General features: G+C 35.5%; 1 protein-coding gene across 1 annotated transcript; it reads left to right on the forward strand.

Moving 5' to 3' along the window:
• The first annotated feature begins 8,436 nt into the window (after positions 1–8,436).
• LOC113287813 lies at positions 8,437–9,640 on the forward strand. The gene is made up of 2 exons (XM_026536650.1): positions 8,437–9,001; positions 9,401–9,640. The coding sequence occupies exons 1-2, from the start codon at positions 8,511–8,513 to the stop codon at positions 9,456–9,458; spliced, it is 549 nt and encodes a 182-aa protein (XP_026392435.1). The 5' UTR covers positions 8,437–8,510; the 3' UTR covers positions 9,459–9,640.
• The last annotated feature ends 10,323 nt before the right edge of the window (positions 9,641–19,963 follow it).

Raw genomic sequence — 19,963 nt, forward strand, 5'->3', positions numbered from 1 at the left:
ATTTTATAAGAGTTTGATCTTGACTGAAAGACCTAATTTTTCTATGCGGTATTTTTTTTTGGTGTGAAGACTAAGATTAAAATATTAATATTTTAATATGTGATATAAAGACTAAATTATAGCGGGACAATCCAGTTGCGTATTATATGTTATTTAAAGCAGGTTTCGATAAGATGTGATATAAAAATCAAAAGAGAGACTTTGCTAGAAAGGGGAAGTTCTGGATAAAGGAAATAAATAATAATAAAAAATATAAAAGAGGTGGGGACTGGCCAATCGGGCCTGCAACATGTGACCAGCCGTTCGGCATGCAAGATGTCACTATTGGGGATTTATTGGGTCTTAACATAATAAATCCACATGCAAGATGTCACGATTTTGGCTTTCGTCAAAAATACACCACCAAAAACAGTGTTTAAATTCTCTTTTCCCAGGATTTTATACAGAATAACTTATTGGGGATTTGTTGGATCTTTAACAACTGGTACCTATCTTTTTGCAGGAATTTGAAAAAAGAGAAAATTTCATATGTTGCATATCTTCTTAATCTGATCTCAAACTTCAGCTATGGACAAGGGAATCAAGATTAAAGGTGCTGGCCACAAGGTAGAAAACCAATTTCGGTAGCTGAATATTATAAAGCTTAGAGACTGATGGACTGATTATGTTTCCAGATAATAGCGCATGGAATCCAAAAATCAGCAAAACCTTACAAAAACTCGTTTATGGATTCTTACAAAAACTCGTTGTTCTTTTTTTTTTCTTTTTTTTTTAAGCCTTTGCTATTTGCAACACATACTATGGATTCTTACAAAAACTCGTTTATGGTCGATGGATGTTTATTGGGTAAAAATACGGTTAAACATAATCGGCACCTTTTTTTCCATTGTGAAAAAACTAGTGAAATTAATTTGGTGTTTTTTCTTGAAGAGCTATAGTATAAATTGTGTGTTCCAGAACAGTGTTACGAGTGCAATATGAGAATGGATATGAAACGAGGATATACTGCTAGTAATAGAAGAAAATTTGGGACATAATATCTTTTACAATATAATGGGGAGTATGGATTGAGAGAAATGAAAGATTGTTTAATTGGGAAATACGCGTATTTAGATGACATTGTTAAAAGTGTTAAGATTATCATTTTAAATTGGTGTGTGGGTACTATAATTTTCGAATGAATTCCTTTAAACTCTGACTTGTACAACTGGGAAGCTATTATGCAATCTGCTTGGCTACTTTTTTTTTTTTTTTTTTGGTTTGTAATGGTAGCTCTACAATAATTGAGACCACCTTGTGCTGGTTTCTTTATCTGTTGATTACCGTCTTGGTAAGAAACTGATTTTCCCATACAGTTTTTTTTCTTTTTGAGTAAAAAAATTATTTACTTCCCTGTCTCACAAAAGATAAGCTTTTCTTTTTATTTTTACCAAAATAAATAACCTTTTTCATTTTCATATGTTTTTTTACGTATAACTAGCGTTGTTAAAAAAAGAAAATCTAAGAAGTATAAAGAATTTGATAATCTTGTTTATACTCGTTGCATAAATCTCTTAAAACACACTTCTAACTGTATATTAAAAATATTAAGAATATTTATCTTTGAACTTGTGAGATATTACAAAAGATGGATAAGAAAAAATATTAAAAATAATTGTCTAATATTTTCCTTAAAAATTGTGCAAACATCAAAAGACTCAATTTTCATGAGACGGGGAGTTAATCAACCAGCCCAAGGAAATATCTAATGTAGAACAAGGGTGTGCACTTACTTCCCTTTCCAATTAAACTTCCATGTCAAACTTTTCAAGCCTAATTTTTCCTCCAAGTCTGATATTATTTTCCACTACACCTAACAAAATTTTGTTTCCCCTTAAACTAGTTTGTGGCTCCGATGCTGAACCAGCCTAGTGGATATTTTGGATATCGACTAAAATGACTAATTATTTTAGACCGGATTTTAACAGATTTCTTGAACAGTGCTCGGTCGAACTCGCAAGCTTTTATATCTCAAGCTTGTTTGTCAAGTTTAGTTTTCAAAACTATAAGTCTTGATTTCTAAGGCAATTCCTATGGCAATGTTCAAATGAAAATGTTTGTTGAACCACATGGATGGCCAAATAGCATTTTACACTATGGAAAATAAGTGGGCGATTGATAGTTAAGCGCGAGGACGAATGGCTGGCGCTGGCAATCGAACTACCAGCGATGGCGATGTTGTAAAAAACGCGAGCGTTTGCAGCGGCGACGCCAACGTTTGAGTCAAGACCGCCAACGACAACTTTTTAACGGTCACCGGAACGGCTAGTTTCTGCCTCCATAAATACGGTCTGAGTTTGATCTCACGAATTCATAACAATCTTTCATCAGGTCAATATTTTCTAAATTTCAATTGCTTTTAATTTTCATCCATGAATTTTGATTTTGATTCTTCTGAGGAAGATATGGAGATGAATGAAATGTTGTATAAATAAGATGAAGAAATGTGTATGGAGTTTTTGTGTCAATTGGATGAAGATGCAGATCAAGATATAAGAAGGAGAAATTTAATGTTGCAATTACAAACCGGGATCATACTAAAGCCTTTAGAGCCATATGAAGTTTGCGACTAGAAGATAGACGTGGCGAAATCGACATTTTTACCCCGAAAAGATGATGCATGATTATTTTAATCATGATTGTGTCTATTCCGATGAGGATTTTCAGTGACGATTTCGCATGGGACGCAACTTGACGCAAAGGATTATTGCCGAGCTTTGTCAGGTACAACCTTTATTTAATTATCAGTATGATTCACGATATGTACGAGGCTTTAGTCCCGAACAAAAGGCGACCCTCCGTATACTATGTTACGGGGCACCAGCGGATTCCAGGGATGATTACATCTGTATTGGGAAAACAACCGCCTTTAGGTATCTCAAGTTTTTTTGCGAAACAATAGTCGAGCATTTTGGTCCAACCTTTTTAAGAAGGCATACTCAGGAAGATGTTCAAAGAATAACTACAGAAAACACTGAGAGGGGTTTTCCAGGAATGCTAGGTACTCTTGATTGCATGCAATGGACGTGGCATGCGTGTCCGGTTGAATGGGCAGGCCAATATAAGGGTCATTATCCAAAACCAACTGTAATTTTGGAAGCTTCAACTACTTATGATTTTTGGTTTTGGCATGCCTGTTTTGGACTCCCGGGTTCAAATGACGATCTCATATATAAGTCACCATTGTTTGAAGATCTTAAGAATGGGGTCGCGCCTCACTGCAATTTCACCATCAACGATCATCACTACACTCATATCTAGCAGACGAAATCAATCCAGAATGGTCAACTATGGTTCAAGCTTATAAACATGTAGGCTTTGGTCCGACATCTTCGAAGGATATGAAGTATTTTAACATCCAACAAATGAAACGCAGAAAGGATGTTGAACGCACTTTTGGCATACTGAAAAGGAAGTTTTCCATCATAGCTGGGCCGACACGCTTTTTTTTATATTCAAGAAATGAACAAAATTATGCTGACTTGTATCATTCTGCATAACATGGTCATTGAAGAAACCGGGCGTGACCCAACCTGTACTAGTTTTCCAAATGAAGATTTGAGGCCGAATCTTGTGGTAGAGCATGGGCGCCCGGAAAGAGAATATAGACTTTCCACTGAAAGACTCCACAACCGTGGAATCTATGCACAACTAAAACAATATTTAACTAAGCACCTTTGGGCTTTAAAAGGAGCAAGAGACGATGCGCAGGGGAGATGGAGAGGCAGATAGATGTTATTTTCAATTTAGTGTTGTTGTTTATTTTAATTAATATGTTTTTTTTAACTAAAGTTGTTGGTTTTTTAATTTAAAGTTGTTTGTTTATTTTAAAATTGAGGCAATTATATTAAAAATAATTTTAAATAAATAATTACAATTAAATTAAACTAAACTAAACTGAATAAAATTAAACGGCTACACTGAATTAAATTAAACTTAACTAAACAAGAATTAAAATCAGTTAGCAAGATTGTATTCATCTTCATTTTCTTCCGAGGCATCATCTTTTTCTTCCACATTCACATACTGGACAGTTTGTTGAGGGAGGACTTGTTCATTGACTTGCTGTTGTTCGGCCTGGGCTTGTTGTTGTTCGACCACATCCATTTGCTTAGTCCTTGCAGCATATTGTCGTTCATTCATTAGTACAATGTTCAAAGAGAGTAACTTGGAAAGCTTACTATCCCTGTAGTATTGTTCTCGCGAAAGACGACATTTTTGTTGATTATTTAAAGCAATGCCACGGTCTCTGACTCAATCTGCTGATGTCTGCATTTCGAATTCCTTGTAATCATCATAGTTGAACTCGCTTGAACCTCCTTTTTATGCTCGTTGGGATGCGTCTCTCGCTGCTTTAGCAGCTTTCTGACCAGCTCCTCTTCTTCTCTTAACGTTGGTGTTAACGTCTAGATTAGTGTTGTGTTGTTTCTGACTACTTGGAGTTCCATCAGGTGAGGAAGATGGCCCTCCATTATGAAAATCCTGCGAGATTGGACCATGTGGTGATCTTGCAGGCACTTGATGACCTTCCAACAAGTATGGATTAAAATTGTTAAGCACCCTCAAAATGGTGAAACAAGTTTCATGTTGGAAGCCCAATTTGTGGGATCTTTGCCACTCTTCCCGACATTTTCGTTCCACATCTGGTTCGCCTTCACCACTTATTCTGTTGTGCCACATTTGAGTCACTAAAGCTACATATTCACTAACGGCTGCTGAAATTGTGTGAAAACGATGAGACAACCCATCGCCATCACATCTATTAGGGTTACATGTTTCTTCACTAAATTTTTGTAAAATCTTTTCACAAAAAGTTCTTTTTTCTTGATAAATACCATTGATTTCATCCTATGTATATAAAACATAACTTCTGTAAAGTGACTCTTCTTCATCCATCGTATAATTGACACCAGAAATTCGTGCGCTTCTTTGTTGTGATTGTTGTGGTGTTTGTTGTTGTGATCATTGTTGTGATGGCTTTTGTGATCGATTTTGTGAGGATGCCATATTTGTTAAAAATGAAATTTGTAGAGATGAGATTTTTTCTGGTAGATTGAGTTGATATGAATAGTTTTGTTTGGAGATGAACAAAGAAAAATTGAGATGGTATGAAATTATGTAATTTTTTGAGGTAGTGATGAAGAAGGTGTAACTTTTAAGTCTGGAGATGAACTGAATTTATAGGGAAACAAAAATGAGTAACAACCGTTGGATGGAAGGAGCCGTTGGCGCTTTTGAGAAAAACTTGGCGTCTTAATCAAAAACACCGGCGTTTGAACTACAAGCGGACGATGGAAAGACAAGCGCCAGCGTTGGAGGAAATCTCGCCCGGCCTATAATCTAGCGCGCGTTACATGTTTTAACTCAATGAAAAATGTACAAATTTGTTGGTTTGAACATCCATTTTTCATGTTTGTTGAGTCCATAGTGGGAGCAAAATGAACAAACTTTGAGTTTGTTCATTCCATAGGAACTGCTTTAATCTACTTATAACTATGTCTCGGATTAGGATAGAATGTATAGTTGAGCTTTAGAATTCACGACTTTTATCGATTGAAGACGAATAACTACTAAGGGGATCTTGTGGAACTTCATCAACAAAAGGTATGTGGAGACTTGAACTCATCTATCACTCAGAAGTCTATTCAATTATATCTCCTATTGAGACAGAAGTCGTATAGCTATATAGACTTTACATTATATACAATTGATATTTCGAGATGAGTTTAAATCGCTTATATCTTTCTCGAAATATGTGTTGGAAAGGTTTTTGCTTTAACCACGTTCATCATTATTCTTGACGAAATGGGAGTTAAGAGCTAAAACCCATGTCTGGATACATTATGATTTGTGTACTTAGTGTACGAACTATTTTGACGGAATTCAGGACCGGAAGTTTGCATACCCGTTCGCAAACTTATTGAACTGTTTAAGTCAGGGTACTTAGGTTTGCATACCCGTTCGCAAACTGATTTAACTGTTGAAGTTCGGGAACCAAGTTTATGTACCCGTTCGCAAACGGTTTCAACTGAATTCGGTACGGAACTAAAGATTGCGTACCCGTTTGAAAATTGTCGGCTTGTGACCAATGTCCGGAACTTAAGTTCGCGTACCCATTTTCAAACTTAAGTGGTTCAAGTTCTTAAATCAGTTAAGTATGATTTCATACTCATGAACAAATACATTTATAAATTAAGGAATGCAATCTTTGCAAATCGTTGCTAAAATGTTCATGAACTGATTCTTTTGAATCAATCCGATTTTGCTTCAATTGTGTCTTGTATACTTCTATGAGAATATAAACAATTGAACAACTCTATGAGTAACACAATTAGATTCATTTGATTATCAATTGATCTAGAAGTGTTAAGATGAACAAGGTTAAGAGAAAAGTGTTCATATGGCTAACTTCGGTTAACTGTTATTGAGCCAACTCAATATACATGTTTCGGTACGGTTACCCATATCTAAATGAAGGTATATTTCATTTTTGTGTAACAAGCTAAAGACCATCTAACGGTGGAAAGATATTATCTTGGATCTTAAATCAGGTTTCATATAACGGTGAATATTGAATGCTTTGTTACCAAGGTAACATTGATTGCAAACCCTGATTTGAAGACTATATAAGGGAGAACTCTAGCAACTGGGAAACCTAATCCCCACACCTCCTATATGATACTAGTTGCGACTAGAGTCGATTCTCCTTTAACCTAGGTTTTTCCTAAAACCATTATAGGTTAACGACTTAAAGACTTCTTTGGGATTCTGAAGCCAGACCCAACTATTTTCTCTGCAATTGCATGTTCTAATCTTACTTTGTTCTATGCTATTGAGTACTATCTTCTCTAAGATTTTTTCGAGATTTATCTCTGATATGTAAGATATAAAAAGTAATCACAAAGATCTTCGTCTCATTCTTTGTGATTCCAAAATAACTTGTTCTACTACCATATAGTTAAGTTATTGTGAGGTGATTGATATTATTAGGTTGTTCTTCGGGAATATAAGACCGGTGTATCAATTGGTTCCTGTTCACCTTGATTTATCAAAAGACGGAACAAAAACTTCTTAGGTATTTATGTGGGAGACAGATTTATCTATTCAATAGACTTTTTTGTGTGAGACAGATTTGTTTATCAAGTCTTCGATTTTGGGTCGTAGCAACTCTTGGTTGTGGGTGAGATCAGCTAAGGGAATCAAGTGCGTAGAGTCCCGCTGAGATTCAGAGACGTAAGGAACGCGACTGTACCTTAATCAGTGTGAGATTGGTTAGGGCTCAACTACATTCCAGTCCGAAGTTAATTTATTGTAGGCTAGAATCTGTAGCGGCTTAATACAGTGTGGTGTTCAAATCTGGACTAGGTCCTGGGGTTTTCCTGCATTTGCGGTTTCCTCGTTAACAAAATTTCTGGTGTCTGTGTTATTTATCACGGGTTTTTGCGTAGTTCAATCAATTGGAAAATCCAACCTTTGGTTATTGATTGAAATTGATTGACGCTTGAATATTGGTCTTTGGTACCATCCAAGTTATTTCTCATATTAATCCGGCTCACAGAGTTCTATATGTTCTATTGCAGATTGATTTGAGAAATTGAGATATAACTCTTGGATATATTTTCCTTGATTGAGTCTGACTGTCTAGTTGATTCTCTTGGAATTATATTGGAGTTAGTTCATACAGATTGGCTAAACGAAATATTGGGTGTGGTTGTTAGACCCCCGCTTTTTCATCTTGTTTTCTAGGTTAGCTAGTAGTTTTAACTTAATTTTTATTATGTTTTCTGCTTATCTACACAATTATGATGGTTTTATCTACTTTTAGAGGTTTATCTTCGCTTTAATGGCGGTTCTTTGTTATTGAGTTGGATCCAAGATCTATAGTGATGCTCTCCAACGACGAAATCTTCAACTTCATCGGTGATTTCTTTGACGACGGAATCTTCATCACTAGTTACAAGAGATTTGAGCAAATCACTCCTAATTTGGGACCATATCTTTCTAAAGAAGAAAAACAAACTAAATGGTTGGAATTTACTTCCGAAAAAAACCATTCTTCCTCCGATCTTATCGGATCTTATTCATATTTGTATTTGTCTTACTCCGGTAATCCTTCTCTTTCTCTTATCGAATTTCTCGGTATTGTACTTTTACATTACATTCTTGTTACTTTGTATTCTCTTATTTTCAATTCTAAACTCATTGTAATCTCCAATTTCCATTAATGAAAAGGTTGTTTGTTTATCGGAAAAAAAAAAAAAAAAAAAAAACTAATCAGTAATAGTCAACAAAATCAATAACAAGGGTATAATCAGTAATTAAAATTATAATGGCCCGTGTTAAAACACCCGATCAAGATATTGTTGAATTAGCCTTATAAATACAACTGTTGGGAAACTCTTATTAACACGTCGAGCAATCCAAGTTGGAGAGGAAGCGAGTCAAATTCTAGAGTGAGAATTTTTTCAACAATGGCTGAAGTAATGCGATCATCATCATCGGAGTCTGTGGTTTCCAAGAATAATAGTAACAAAAAGATGAAATTCTTATTAGATTTTGTTGCATGTTATCGACCACCTACAAAGAATCCAACTATAAACCCATCTCCTTCTTCTTCTAAACTCGTCGAAGAAAAGGAGGATACGACGACGTTTTCACCCGTCGTCGTCGGCAATGATAATCATACCGATAATTCTTCTACATCGGCGTCACCTGTGAAAAAACGGGCAACGAAAACGATGACGAAATCCAAATCAATGTCATCTCAATGGAAGCCTTCTCTGACTGCAATATCTGAAGATAAAATTGTCCAAATTGTTGTGAAAAATGTTGAACGTATAACAACGACGGTTAGATCAAGATCACTTGATAAAAAGATCGGGGCAGGCAATGATAATTCAAGGGCTAGGATTCGTTCTAGTGATCGTCAACGTCGGAATCAAAGATCAGACAATGAATACCGGTGAGAAGTCTATTTCTTTTCATTTTAATTCCCGTGAAGTGAATTATTGGCGATAACTCTAAATTTATTTTGTGATTACTAAAATATTCTCGACTAGATTACACGTCACTCAGAATTTTAGTCTAATCCTCGTGGTTTTCGTGACTTATCTTAAAAAATTGGAGGAAAACGATGTTACTTCCATCCTCCGTCACCGTTCCAACTTGAATCGCACAAATTAATTGTTTAGTGTCCCCACGGAGACCTAAGAAAAAAAGAATCATACATTCTAGGATTTTAACAATGGTCTTACATTTCTGTGGTTTCCGTCAATATTTCACTTGCAAAATTTAATGCAGAACACCCGTCATACTATTTTAGGTCGGGAGATAACTCGATAACTTACATTTTTTTTCTCAGGCGAGATCCAGTGCCGGTTGTACTACCCTCATTCTCTCCGACCGCGTTCTTGTTTTGATTCGTGGAGCTCAGAACAGTCGGGGACTCCTAAATCTGCAATTTAATTTTTTTTTTCTTCCTTCTCTCATTTTCTCGTTTTGACGACTTTTGTGCGTGTGGTACATAGAAAATGTAGAAGTCTTAAGTTTGTGATAAATGAATGTATATATTATCATCTTATCGATCACTGTAGATGAATGATAAGAGCATGGCTTCCTTTGTGTCATCTACTAAATCTTAAAGCTGTCATAGGAGTTACTAATCCGGCATGTCTAGTTGTGAAGATTATCTTATTCTCCGTGGATTTGGTAACTTTCATAAAATTCGGGAACCCCATGCACCAGCCATGATAAATGTTTTTCGAAGCTCAACTCAACCAATTAGAATTTATTTCCGGATCCTTCAGGAGCATGGCTTACTATCCAAATCAGGGACGGAACTAGGATTTGGAACTAGGGTTAGCTTGGAAAAAGTTTATGCATGTTAGAGGTGGCTTGATAACAATTTCAACTGGATTTGCGTTGTCATCAGCTAAGCTCCACTACCTATTTTAAAAAAAATTCTCAATTTGGGGGTGGCTTAAGCCAGCCCAAATCTTGGTGTAGATCCGCCACTGATCCAAATATTCTATCAATGGTGATGTATTTAAATTTTGAAACCTAATACAGGGGCTTAGAAAGTCAATAGAGGCACTGGCGGACCTATGATGGGCTAAACTGGACTAGCTCGCCCCATCACAGGTCCAATTTTTATTAGTATATGTAATAACTGTTATTTTATTTGTATCTTAAAAGAAGCTCACTATCCAACCACAAGCGATTCTTTTTCGCCCTCGAGCTGATTGGAGACAATTCAGATGGTCTTTATAAGAAGGTAAGGTCTCGAACTTTGATAGAATTTTAGGAGTTTCGGGGGTTCTTAAAGGATACCTGACTGCGGGGAAGAAGTTATTGTCGATTAATGAGTGAGATAGTTGTTAGAGTAGTATTACCATTTATCTATTAACTGTTTTGTCAAATGTAATAAGAGTGTTAGTCTATCTTGTATCAGGGTCTTGTCTATATAAGGACAGCCCTACATCTTATCTTTTTAACCTAATGCAATACAACTTTACCTTTTCCAAACATTCTTTCATGGTATCAATAGCCAGGGAGAAACCTTAGTCATTTCTCCGATCCCACGACCTACCCAAGCCCTAAAATCAAATCAGAAATCGATATAACAGAAATATTATCCAATCCTCTAAAAACCTCATTGTTTTTGGTTTTTAATCAAGTCATGAAGTTGAAAAACCAAATCACAACTAACTGTTAAAACTTTGCTGACGATTAAATTTGCTCAACTTCGTCTTCCACGTGATTTCAATGTCAACAACAATTAGAAATACCATGTTACATACTTTTTTCAACCTTTCTAAACCTAAACTTTGCAATCTCTTTTAAACCTAATTTCCAGCAAACTCCCAATTGTTTCTCATCCTAAAACTTTTGCAGCACTCTACTCAAAACTTCAAAACCTAATTATCTAAATCACTCATTTCTTAATAATGCATAAAAATAAGAAAGCGGGTATTTTGGTTGAAGTTCATCATCTCTGTGAGTTGCTTTTCATTGTTCTTATGCTAATTTTTTGAATATCAAGTTTCTTTGCTTTTCATTGTTCTTCTGCTAATTATCTCTTGCATTAAATCAAGTTTCATACCAAGGTACAAGTCTCTTTTTAACTAATTTCAATGAAATAATTTGTGTCAAATGGTTTTGATCACTATCTCATAAAACCAATTTTCTTCAAAACCTTATTACCATTGGAAACCAGTTTACAACATTTCAACACCCGTGTCATCATTGTTTAAATAATTGATACATTATTTTGTTCTCAATGTACTTGATTGTTGATGGAGATTACCACAGCTCCAACCATCATCAACAAACTAAATTTAAACAAATTCCAAGACAAATCAATACCATTACCATTACCATTACCATTACCATTACCAATTGTGTCGGTTAACCAACACAGAACACCAAAACTTTTATCTGTTAACCAACACAGAGCACCACAACTTTTGTCTGTTAACCAACACAGAACACCAAAACTTTTGTCTGTTAACCAACACAAAACTACAACTTTGAAGAGGTATTTTGACTATCTCATACTAAACTTGAAGAGGTATTCCGACTATCTCACACCCACATTTGAAGAGGTATTCCGACTATGTCACACAACCATTTGAAGAGGTATCTTGACTATCTCATACTACAAATTGAAGAGAAACGCCAACTTTCTCATAACCACAATTAAAAAAGTTTGAAGAATCTTTCATTTGCAAATTTTTTATTCACTACTTCTATAATAACTTTACGCTTATATTCTACTATCTCTTTCTTAGTCCTATGCAAACTGATGTATGTGCACTCCCCAATTCAGTTTGAGGGGGAGTGTTAGAATCGTATTACCATTTATCTTTTAACTGTTTTGTCAAGTGTAATAGGAGTGTTAGTCTATCTTGTATCAGGGTCTTTTCTATATAAGGACAGCCCTATATCTTATCTTTTTAACCTAATGCAATACAACTTTACTTTCTCCAAACATTCTTTCAGTAACTTTTAATTGTAGGGGCTTAATTGATTCATGGAAATGCAAAGAGAATTAAGTGAGGTACTCATGTAATAGCCTCATATGTAATTGTTTTCTGAATCTTAGTGTTAAACCCGATGTTTAGTCCTCGGAAGAAGAATTATGCATTCCACTAAATGTGTGGCTTAATTCAAAAAATTGTCGCGGGCTTAGGCCGTTTTGGTGACATTGGTCAAATTAGTCCCACCCAAAAAAAAAAAAAAACATATCTTGGGTCCGTCCCTGATAGAGGGGGTTATATAATAAGATAAAACTAGGTCGTTAGTTAGTAATTTCAAATGCCCCTTATCTAGAATATTTTCATAATAGTTAAACTACTCATATTTAATTAGTGGAAATAATTTAATTAGTGAATGCTCAGATTAATGAATTTCTTTTATATTTAGTGTAGAAACCAAATCAGATCAAGTGTTAGTTTTGGTGTGAAGAAAAAGTTAAGAGAATTTTTTTTTTTTTTTGGAGATTTCTTTAAAAACCTAGATTTTGATTCACTCTATCAGAATGAGTGATCCCAATGACAAGTTCAGAGTGGTGAATCCTTATATGATAGAGAAATCAAATTTTACATACCTCTTGATGGAGATCCGGAAATAACCAAATTGTTAGATGGTAGAGAGGTTTTAACCCAAAGTGATGGTGAATCTCGGCCAATTGAAGAAATAAACCGAACTAATGGATGGAAATAATCAGGCACACCTATAAATTAACTACAATATATTTTTTTATTGTTCAAAATTAGTTAAAGCACATAAAAAAAGATTCAATTTTTTAGCCTTATAGAATAACTTACGTTGGGTTAGCCCTTCATAGACAATCGTAAGTCGTTTTCACAGATAGGTTTGGAGTTCGTTCAAACAGTAACTAGAATAAAATTGGAGCCCAATCGTAAAACAAATACGGCTATGTTTTGGTTAACCAAACCCAACCATATATCATTATGTGCATGGGTTTATTTTATTGTACTAGTTATGATTGGGCATTCAAAACAAAAATAAACCATAGACATAGTTACGGTTAGGTTCCTTTGAATTTTTACCAACTGTAAATAATCTTGTGGATGGTTTTTGTTTCTAAGGCTGGGAATTGAATATTTATGGCTAAGAACAAGGTTTACGGTTGGGTTTGATGTTCTAAAAACCTGGTTGTAAATTTATTTTTGTTGTCATTATTTAGACTAATGTTGTTATATTTTGGTTGACAAATCTGCTTGTACTTCACCTAATGGATGATCAACCTGAAGCAAATGAAATTCTAAATGAAGATATTACCCATCACTATTTAAATGATTTAGGTTTATTTTTTAATGAAAAGATATGTTGCTCGTTCCTTTGGACCATGTGGGTAAGTTTTTTTCTAACTTTGTCTTCTTGGACCATGTAGATATCGAAAAACAAAGACGATGCAAAGCAATGGGAAAGAGAACGTGGAAAGTTAATTATGTTTGTGATATTTTGTAACAATCAAACGAATAACAAACACTTTCAAATGGTTTGCGAGTGTAATGGAAAGCATAAAATTCATGCAAAAAAAGGGGTATAAAGGAAAAACGGAGAGGAAGAATGCTATTTTCTTTAAGAAGACCGGATGCACTTTCAAGCTTGAATTAAGGGTCAACATCGAGAGAAAAAAAGGTTGGTTTTTAAATAAAGTTGTATGCGATCATCATAACCACCTAATACCGGAGACTTTGCTAGCGCACCCTTATGTATCACAGTTTACAGATAAAGAAAAGTTGATCGTAGATTTCATGGCCCAAAAACATATGAGACTGTTGATATCCTCGGTCGATTAAATCATGGAAACCAAAACAGCATTTCTATTGTACTGAACATCCACAATGCCAAAGAAAAATTGAAAAGTGAGCAATGGGAAGAAATGAATCAAAGGCAACAATTAGTGTATTGGGAAAGCATAATTTCTTGGTTTTCCATGATGACGATGAGGATAAATAAGTAAAGCATTTTTTATTGGATCATCCAGAGTTTAGAAAGTTCGGACGGTGCTCCAATCAATTGATTCTAATGGATTACACGTACAAAACAAACAAGTATCAGCTCAAGGTCTTGAACTTTGTTAGACAAACTTCTACCAACTCCCCTTTTAGTGTTGCATTTTGCTTCTTGAAAGACGAATTCGAAGAGAGTTATGTGTGGGCATTAGAACAAGTGAAGTTGTCCTACGTGGAGGGATATACTCCTGTTGATGGTGGATTTTTGACGAAGGTCATATTCATAAAATTACATCGTAAATTATGCATCTCCGGTCAGTATCGGAATCATAAGAAATTCATGTATTCACCTTCCGCAAGAGAAGTAAATTGCATCTTTGTAATATCATGACAGTAATAATATATGACGGCGATATTAGGGTTTCTGAGGCAAAACTTTTAATATTCCAATAGTTCATGATTAAAGCTGAAAGACTCAGCATCTTTATTGAATTCGAAGTTCATCTCTGGTGTCTGGACCAGACTAATATTCAGAATAAATACGATGCTGATCAAATCATATCTGAATCAATCAATTTCTCCTAGACATGCGACATGCTAGTGTAGAGCAATTAATTCTAGTCGCGGTATGCATCGGTTGAATTCCTAGAAATGCACAAATCAAACCCTAATGTTCACTTAATCAGGATCCATGGCTTTTCTCAGCTGAATTCCATTGTATAAGTAATGGATATTCACCTTTTGGGCATTAAGGGCATCTTCGAGTAAGCTCCGAGTAAAAGACACGGGTATATTTAGTAATAATGCTCAAAGGAGCATCCAAAAACATGGAGGAACAAGGATATGGAAGTTTGATCAAAGAAGGAAAAGGAAGAGAGATAAAATAATAATAAACTTAGGAAACCGTAAGGGGCGGGCTCATATGGATAACCAGCCGTCCGGGCCGTCGGCTTTGGCCGGTCCCCCTCTCTTTCCTTTATTTTATTATTATTAGTATATAGGGTTTCCTTTTTCAAGGACTTCCTCTTTCGATCAAAACTCTTATAACTTCCATATCTTCTCCATGGATTATATAGTTAGCAAAGCAGGTGGTCCCGCAACCATTATGTCTTTCTACCAAGAAAAATACTAAAACAATATTATTTTAATATTTTTAATAGTTGGTTCTTCCACCAATGTTAAGAGTTCCATTCAAACTCAAATTCTTCATAGAAGAATGAAATAATGCTCGATGGACTATCAGAAAATACTGAAATTCTCAGGATTGGTCCGCAGATGGCATGGGGACACGGGCATGCCACCATGACCGGTTATGGTCGGCCCTTTGGCTTTCAAAAGCCAGTCTCACCTCCTTTGATGATTTTTGACCTAACTAATCATCCAAAGTCCATATTTGGTTCAAACTCTCTCCAACAACTGGGAAGATGATCTACTTACCATCAGATGGTCCCACGACCACCAAGGGCCGGTTCCATACCCCTTTGGTCGGTCCCTCCTCTCTCCGTAATTAGATTTTGCTACCTATTGCTCAGTCAAGCACTATTTTAATAATGATTAAGAAACAATTAATCATCCTTTCACCAATTGCTCTGCAAAGGAGTTTGGTGAGTGCTCAGTTGAGCATCTGGGAACTACATGGTCGGTCCATCACCTAATGTAGACGGTCTCTCTCTCATCCATTAGTTGATCTCAGATGATCATTCATTGATCAAAATTAGGGTTTTGAACTGAATGCTCTGTCTAGCATAATTCTAAACAGGTTCAAACACCAATATTTTAATACTGATCTAGCAATTAATTAAATAATATTTGGTCCAGCTACCATTATTTTTAATTAATGTTTTGTTTTGTTTTACTACCAATTATTCATTGATCTAGCAGTATTTTCTCTGACTAGTAGTACTTGCCATAATCATCAATTGCTTCATATGTCAATAACCCTAATTTATCTAGTTAGCAACGTGGTCACGACCAACAAGGTTCAGAACCGGCCCTGGTGATATTGATTCGACTATCAATATCTGATTTCTCTAAAGAGAAGTGTTCCTCATATTGATTGAACTATCAATATTCGGGATGTAGTATTTTATATTGATTTAGCTATCAGTATTTTATCCCATTAGTTGATCAACCAAAAATTCATTGGTCCATCGACCAACATTTGGTTCGTCAGTAGACCATTATTTTAATATTAAATCTCTCCTTGTTATTCGACTGACTCATGACACATGGATTAATAAAGACCTTCTATGATCATTCAGTAATGATTATTTTCATAAGTCCTCAGTGCACCAATATAACGGTTTATAATCGATCCAACAATCTCACTAAACCATATCCAAGTCATTGGACTAACATTACTGCTTTAACTGGCATAATGATATATGTCATGGTCAGCAGTGACCTAATTTAACGTTCATGATCTGCAAAGCATGTTTTTGTCCAACATTCCATGCTTCACCCATCATAACTTTGAACTTCGACTGTTCAGTTCATTAATCAAGACACGTAGTCTTAGATCAAAGATTGACCATATAAAATACGTCTACAAAGAAGACTTTCACATGAGAAATCAATTCATGTCACATGAGGGGACATCAGTAGGGTTTTGGTATGGCGGCCTACAACACGTGCGATGTGTAATGCATCCAATATGATAAATGTGGTAAGTCGCGCTGACAGTTAAGGAGTAAATGGAATAGTGAATGATCAACTAACCCAGTCTTCCACGCAAAGTGAAAGTGGTTTTTGCACGATCTCCCACTTCCCATTCTTCCACTTCCTTAAACTGCCACCACTTACAGGAGATTGATGTGATACAATAAATAGGTTTCTGAACCTATGATTTGATAACAGAACTTAAGTTTACAGAACTTAATAGTGACATACGAGTAAGATTCATCACTATCAATTATCAGACACCTACAGAGAATTCCTCTTGTCTACAAAAATGATTCCTCTTCAAAGAAGTTCAACACATCACATCACAGTCAATCAATCTCCATTGATCTCCACACATTCTTAGCTTCCCTCCCTACAGACCAACCCTTCTCCTCCTCTTGTGACAGAATTGAACCTGGAACGACCATTGTCTTGGTTTAGGCCAGGGTCCTACAGATTAGTCTCTCGAACTCAAAGTATTCACGTGCAACACATTTGTATAAAGGTTCAGACGATTTGCTTCATTGAGCACTTGCTTCAGCGAGCACTTGCCTCCTCCAACACTTTTTACTAGAAATCCAGCAGGTCGTTTTTTCCCGAAAACAACTCCAAAGGTGATTATTAACGACAAGAACAAGCGTAGTTGCATGCAATAGAGATGGTTTTACCATATGCTCATAACCTTCTTTGCATGTTCTACTTGTGGAATAGTAATGAATCTAAGTGCAAGACTATTATCCGTCAAACAAAGAAAATTGAAGTGGAGATAATAAGAAAACTACCGGAAGATCAACAAGAGGAAGCCAAAGAGATATTTAAGAAGGATAACAAGTTGGCGAGCTAAAATGGGCTAATTTCCAAACAGAATGGGAACCCTTGACATATTCTATCACCATGGAAGATTATGAAGAACGTGCTCGTATGTTAGTAGCTCATTAGAAAAGTTATCCAACGGTTGTGTAATTGGTGTTAAATTATTACCTCTCTTGGTTTTGGGTTTTTTCTCTATTAGTATTCCTACAACAAACAAGCAATAAAACCAGAGTTAATTCAATATGAATGATGTTAGCAAGAAGTACCAGGATTTTCTACAGTTGGGTTGGTCTTAATCGACCCCAACCGTGGAAGCTTTACGGTCACAAAAAACCCAACCGTTGAAAGTTACAGTTGGTCACATAACTAAGACAATCAAACCGTAAAACCATTTTTAAAACTTTTCAGTTTCGAGGATTATTCATGGTTGGTTTAGTCTTAGTCGAACCCAACCATCAAAGATTACGATAAAATAAAAAAAAAACCTTGGAAAGGCATGCAAATCAAATTTACGGTTGCAAGTTCTTCATTTTCCAACCGTAACACGTTCAGAATATCAAAATTTTCAACCGTAAAATTCTTTGCATCCTAATTTTCAAACCGTAAATATCTTTGCACCCTAATTTCAAATCAATTTCATAATGATTTCAAGTCTATTTCAATGAATCTTACCTATTTAATATCCAAAAACAACAAATAAAAACTGGGTTTTAGAATCTTACCTCACATAAACCATTGGTTGAGGATTTTCAAGTTCTTGGTCTTCAAGGATTGGCGGTTGGTTAATGATGGGAGGATATTGTTGGTTGGAGTCATTGGATTTTTCATCACCCTTCTTCATCTTCTTCTTCCCCATCTTTAGTATAGTTTTTAATCGATAATTATAAAATTTTCGAATCCCTAAAGAGGGTAGAGTTTTTTTCTCTTACTGTTAAGAGGAGAAGAAATTGATTTGATTTTGAAATAGAATTAGGTTAGGTTTTGTTTTGTTTTTCTTTTTTATAAGATTTTTAATTCCTGGCTTGATTGGGATATACCCATATTAATTGGGGTATATCCATATTTATATGGACATAGTGCCATACTAAGGGGAGGTTAAAACTGGGTGAAGTTACTTTATTATCCCTGTACTAATTAACCTAAAAAATAAACCCTAAGCTTAAAAACTAAAAACCGTTTAATCTTCTTCCAATTTATCTTCTCTAATCCCTATGCTCTTCTCCTTCCTTCATCTTATTCCATCAACCAAAAATTTCAATTTTGATTTTCTACAAAAAAAATGGTTGATACTAAACGATCAAGTAGCAATAGAGATTCAACAGGTAACATCAAAAGATCCAAATCAGAGGGAAAAGGTAAGGAAAAAGTTGGAACTAGTGATATCAGTAAACCCGAAAATCCAATCCCTGAGAATGTTGAAAAGAACCCTCCACCGGCGAAAAGGAGACTGTAAGTGATTTCTAAACTCAAACCCATTATTTTTTTGTGTTTTTCGATTGTTATATTAAGTTAGAAATCGAAAACTATGATTTTCAGGATTTTTAGTCGGCATGGTTTTTAAAAAATAGGATGTCGGCCTTAGGATTTTAGTGTTAGTCCGCAAGGTCGTAACATGAAGATCATGCCGACTTTTCATAACATCCATGGCGACTGTGGAACATTAACCAGGACCGACATGGTAATCAATAACCAACCCTTCCGACTTTCCTTTGGTCGGCATATTGTTAAGACTGTATCGTTCCGACTTTAGGTCGCAAAAACCTGATTTTGCTGAGTTAAGAGTCGACATCTTTCTTTAATACGACCCTACCGGCTGTGTTTTAGTCGGCTTGGTAGATGATTACGACCCCGCCAACTAAGTATTAGTCTGCAATATTTAGATTATCGACCGTACCGACTGGTGACTAGAACCATGTTTCAATGTGTAGAATTTAGATTTTTAAATCTTTTACTTGTGTATTGTTTAGGTTCCCAGAGGAAAACCTAGAAGATATCCATTGTCTTGTTAGCAATGCAGCAGAGCTATTGGAATTTATTGACAAGATTTATCCTACTTTAGAAAATCTTAAAGATGAAACTGAAAAGAATTGCCCTGTAAAAAAGTTATTTCTGATGGGTAAGAAAGATCCTGAAGAATTTATAAGGTTTATGGAGAGTCCTAACAATCCCCTCAACTATCAAGAATGCACATCATCAGAGGAGGAAGAAGAGTAGCTTGATCCAAGAACTTTTTTCAAGGCATCCGACTTTTCTAGAGTGAACTCGTGCGGTTTCAACTTGGAAACTTGGGAGTGCCCAACAAGACTTTCCGGATCTATATGGTTATGCCAACCAACATCAACTCTATTCATTCTCCACATGTTATCGGTTTCTTTGTTCCTCCAAAAAATAATCTTGAATGGACATCCACAATTCTTTGACTTCGTCTTGTACACCCTCGTGGTATCCTTATCATACACATAACC

Source organism: Papaver somniferum, chromosome 6 (assembly GCF_003573695.1).
Source record: "Papaver somniferum cultivar HN1 chromosome 6, ASM357369v1, whole genome shotgun sequence".
Classification (NCBI taxonomy): Eukaryota; Viridiplantae; Streptophyta; class Magnoliopsida; order Ranunculales; family Papaveraceae; genus Papaver; species Papaver somniferum.

Excerpts from the sequence above, each read along its gene's own strand:
- LOC113287813 (XM_026536650.1), top strand. The coding sequence starts at position 8,511 with ATGGCTGAAGTAATGCGATCATCATCATCGGAGTCTGTGGTTTCCAAG. Across the intron at positions 9,002-9,400 it reads AGATCAGACAATGAATACCG|GCGAGATCCAGTGCCGGTTG; the intron begins GTGAGAAGTCTA and ends TTTTTTTCTCAG.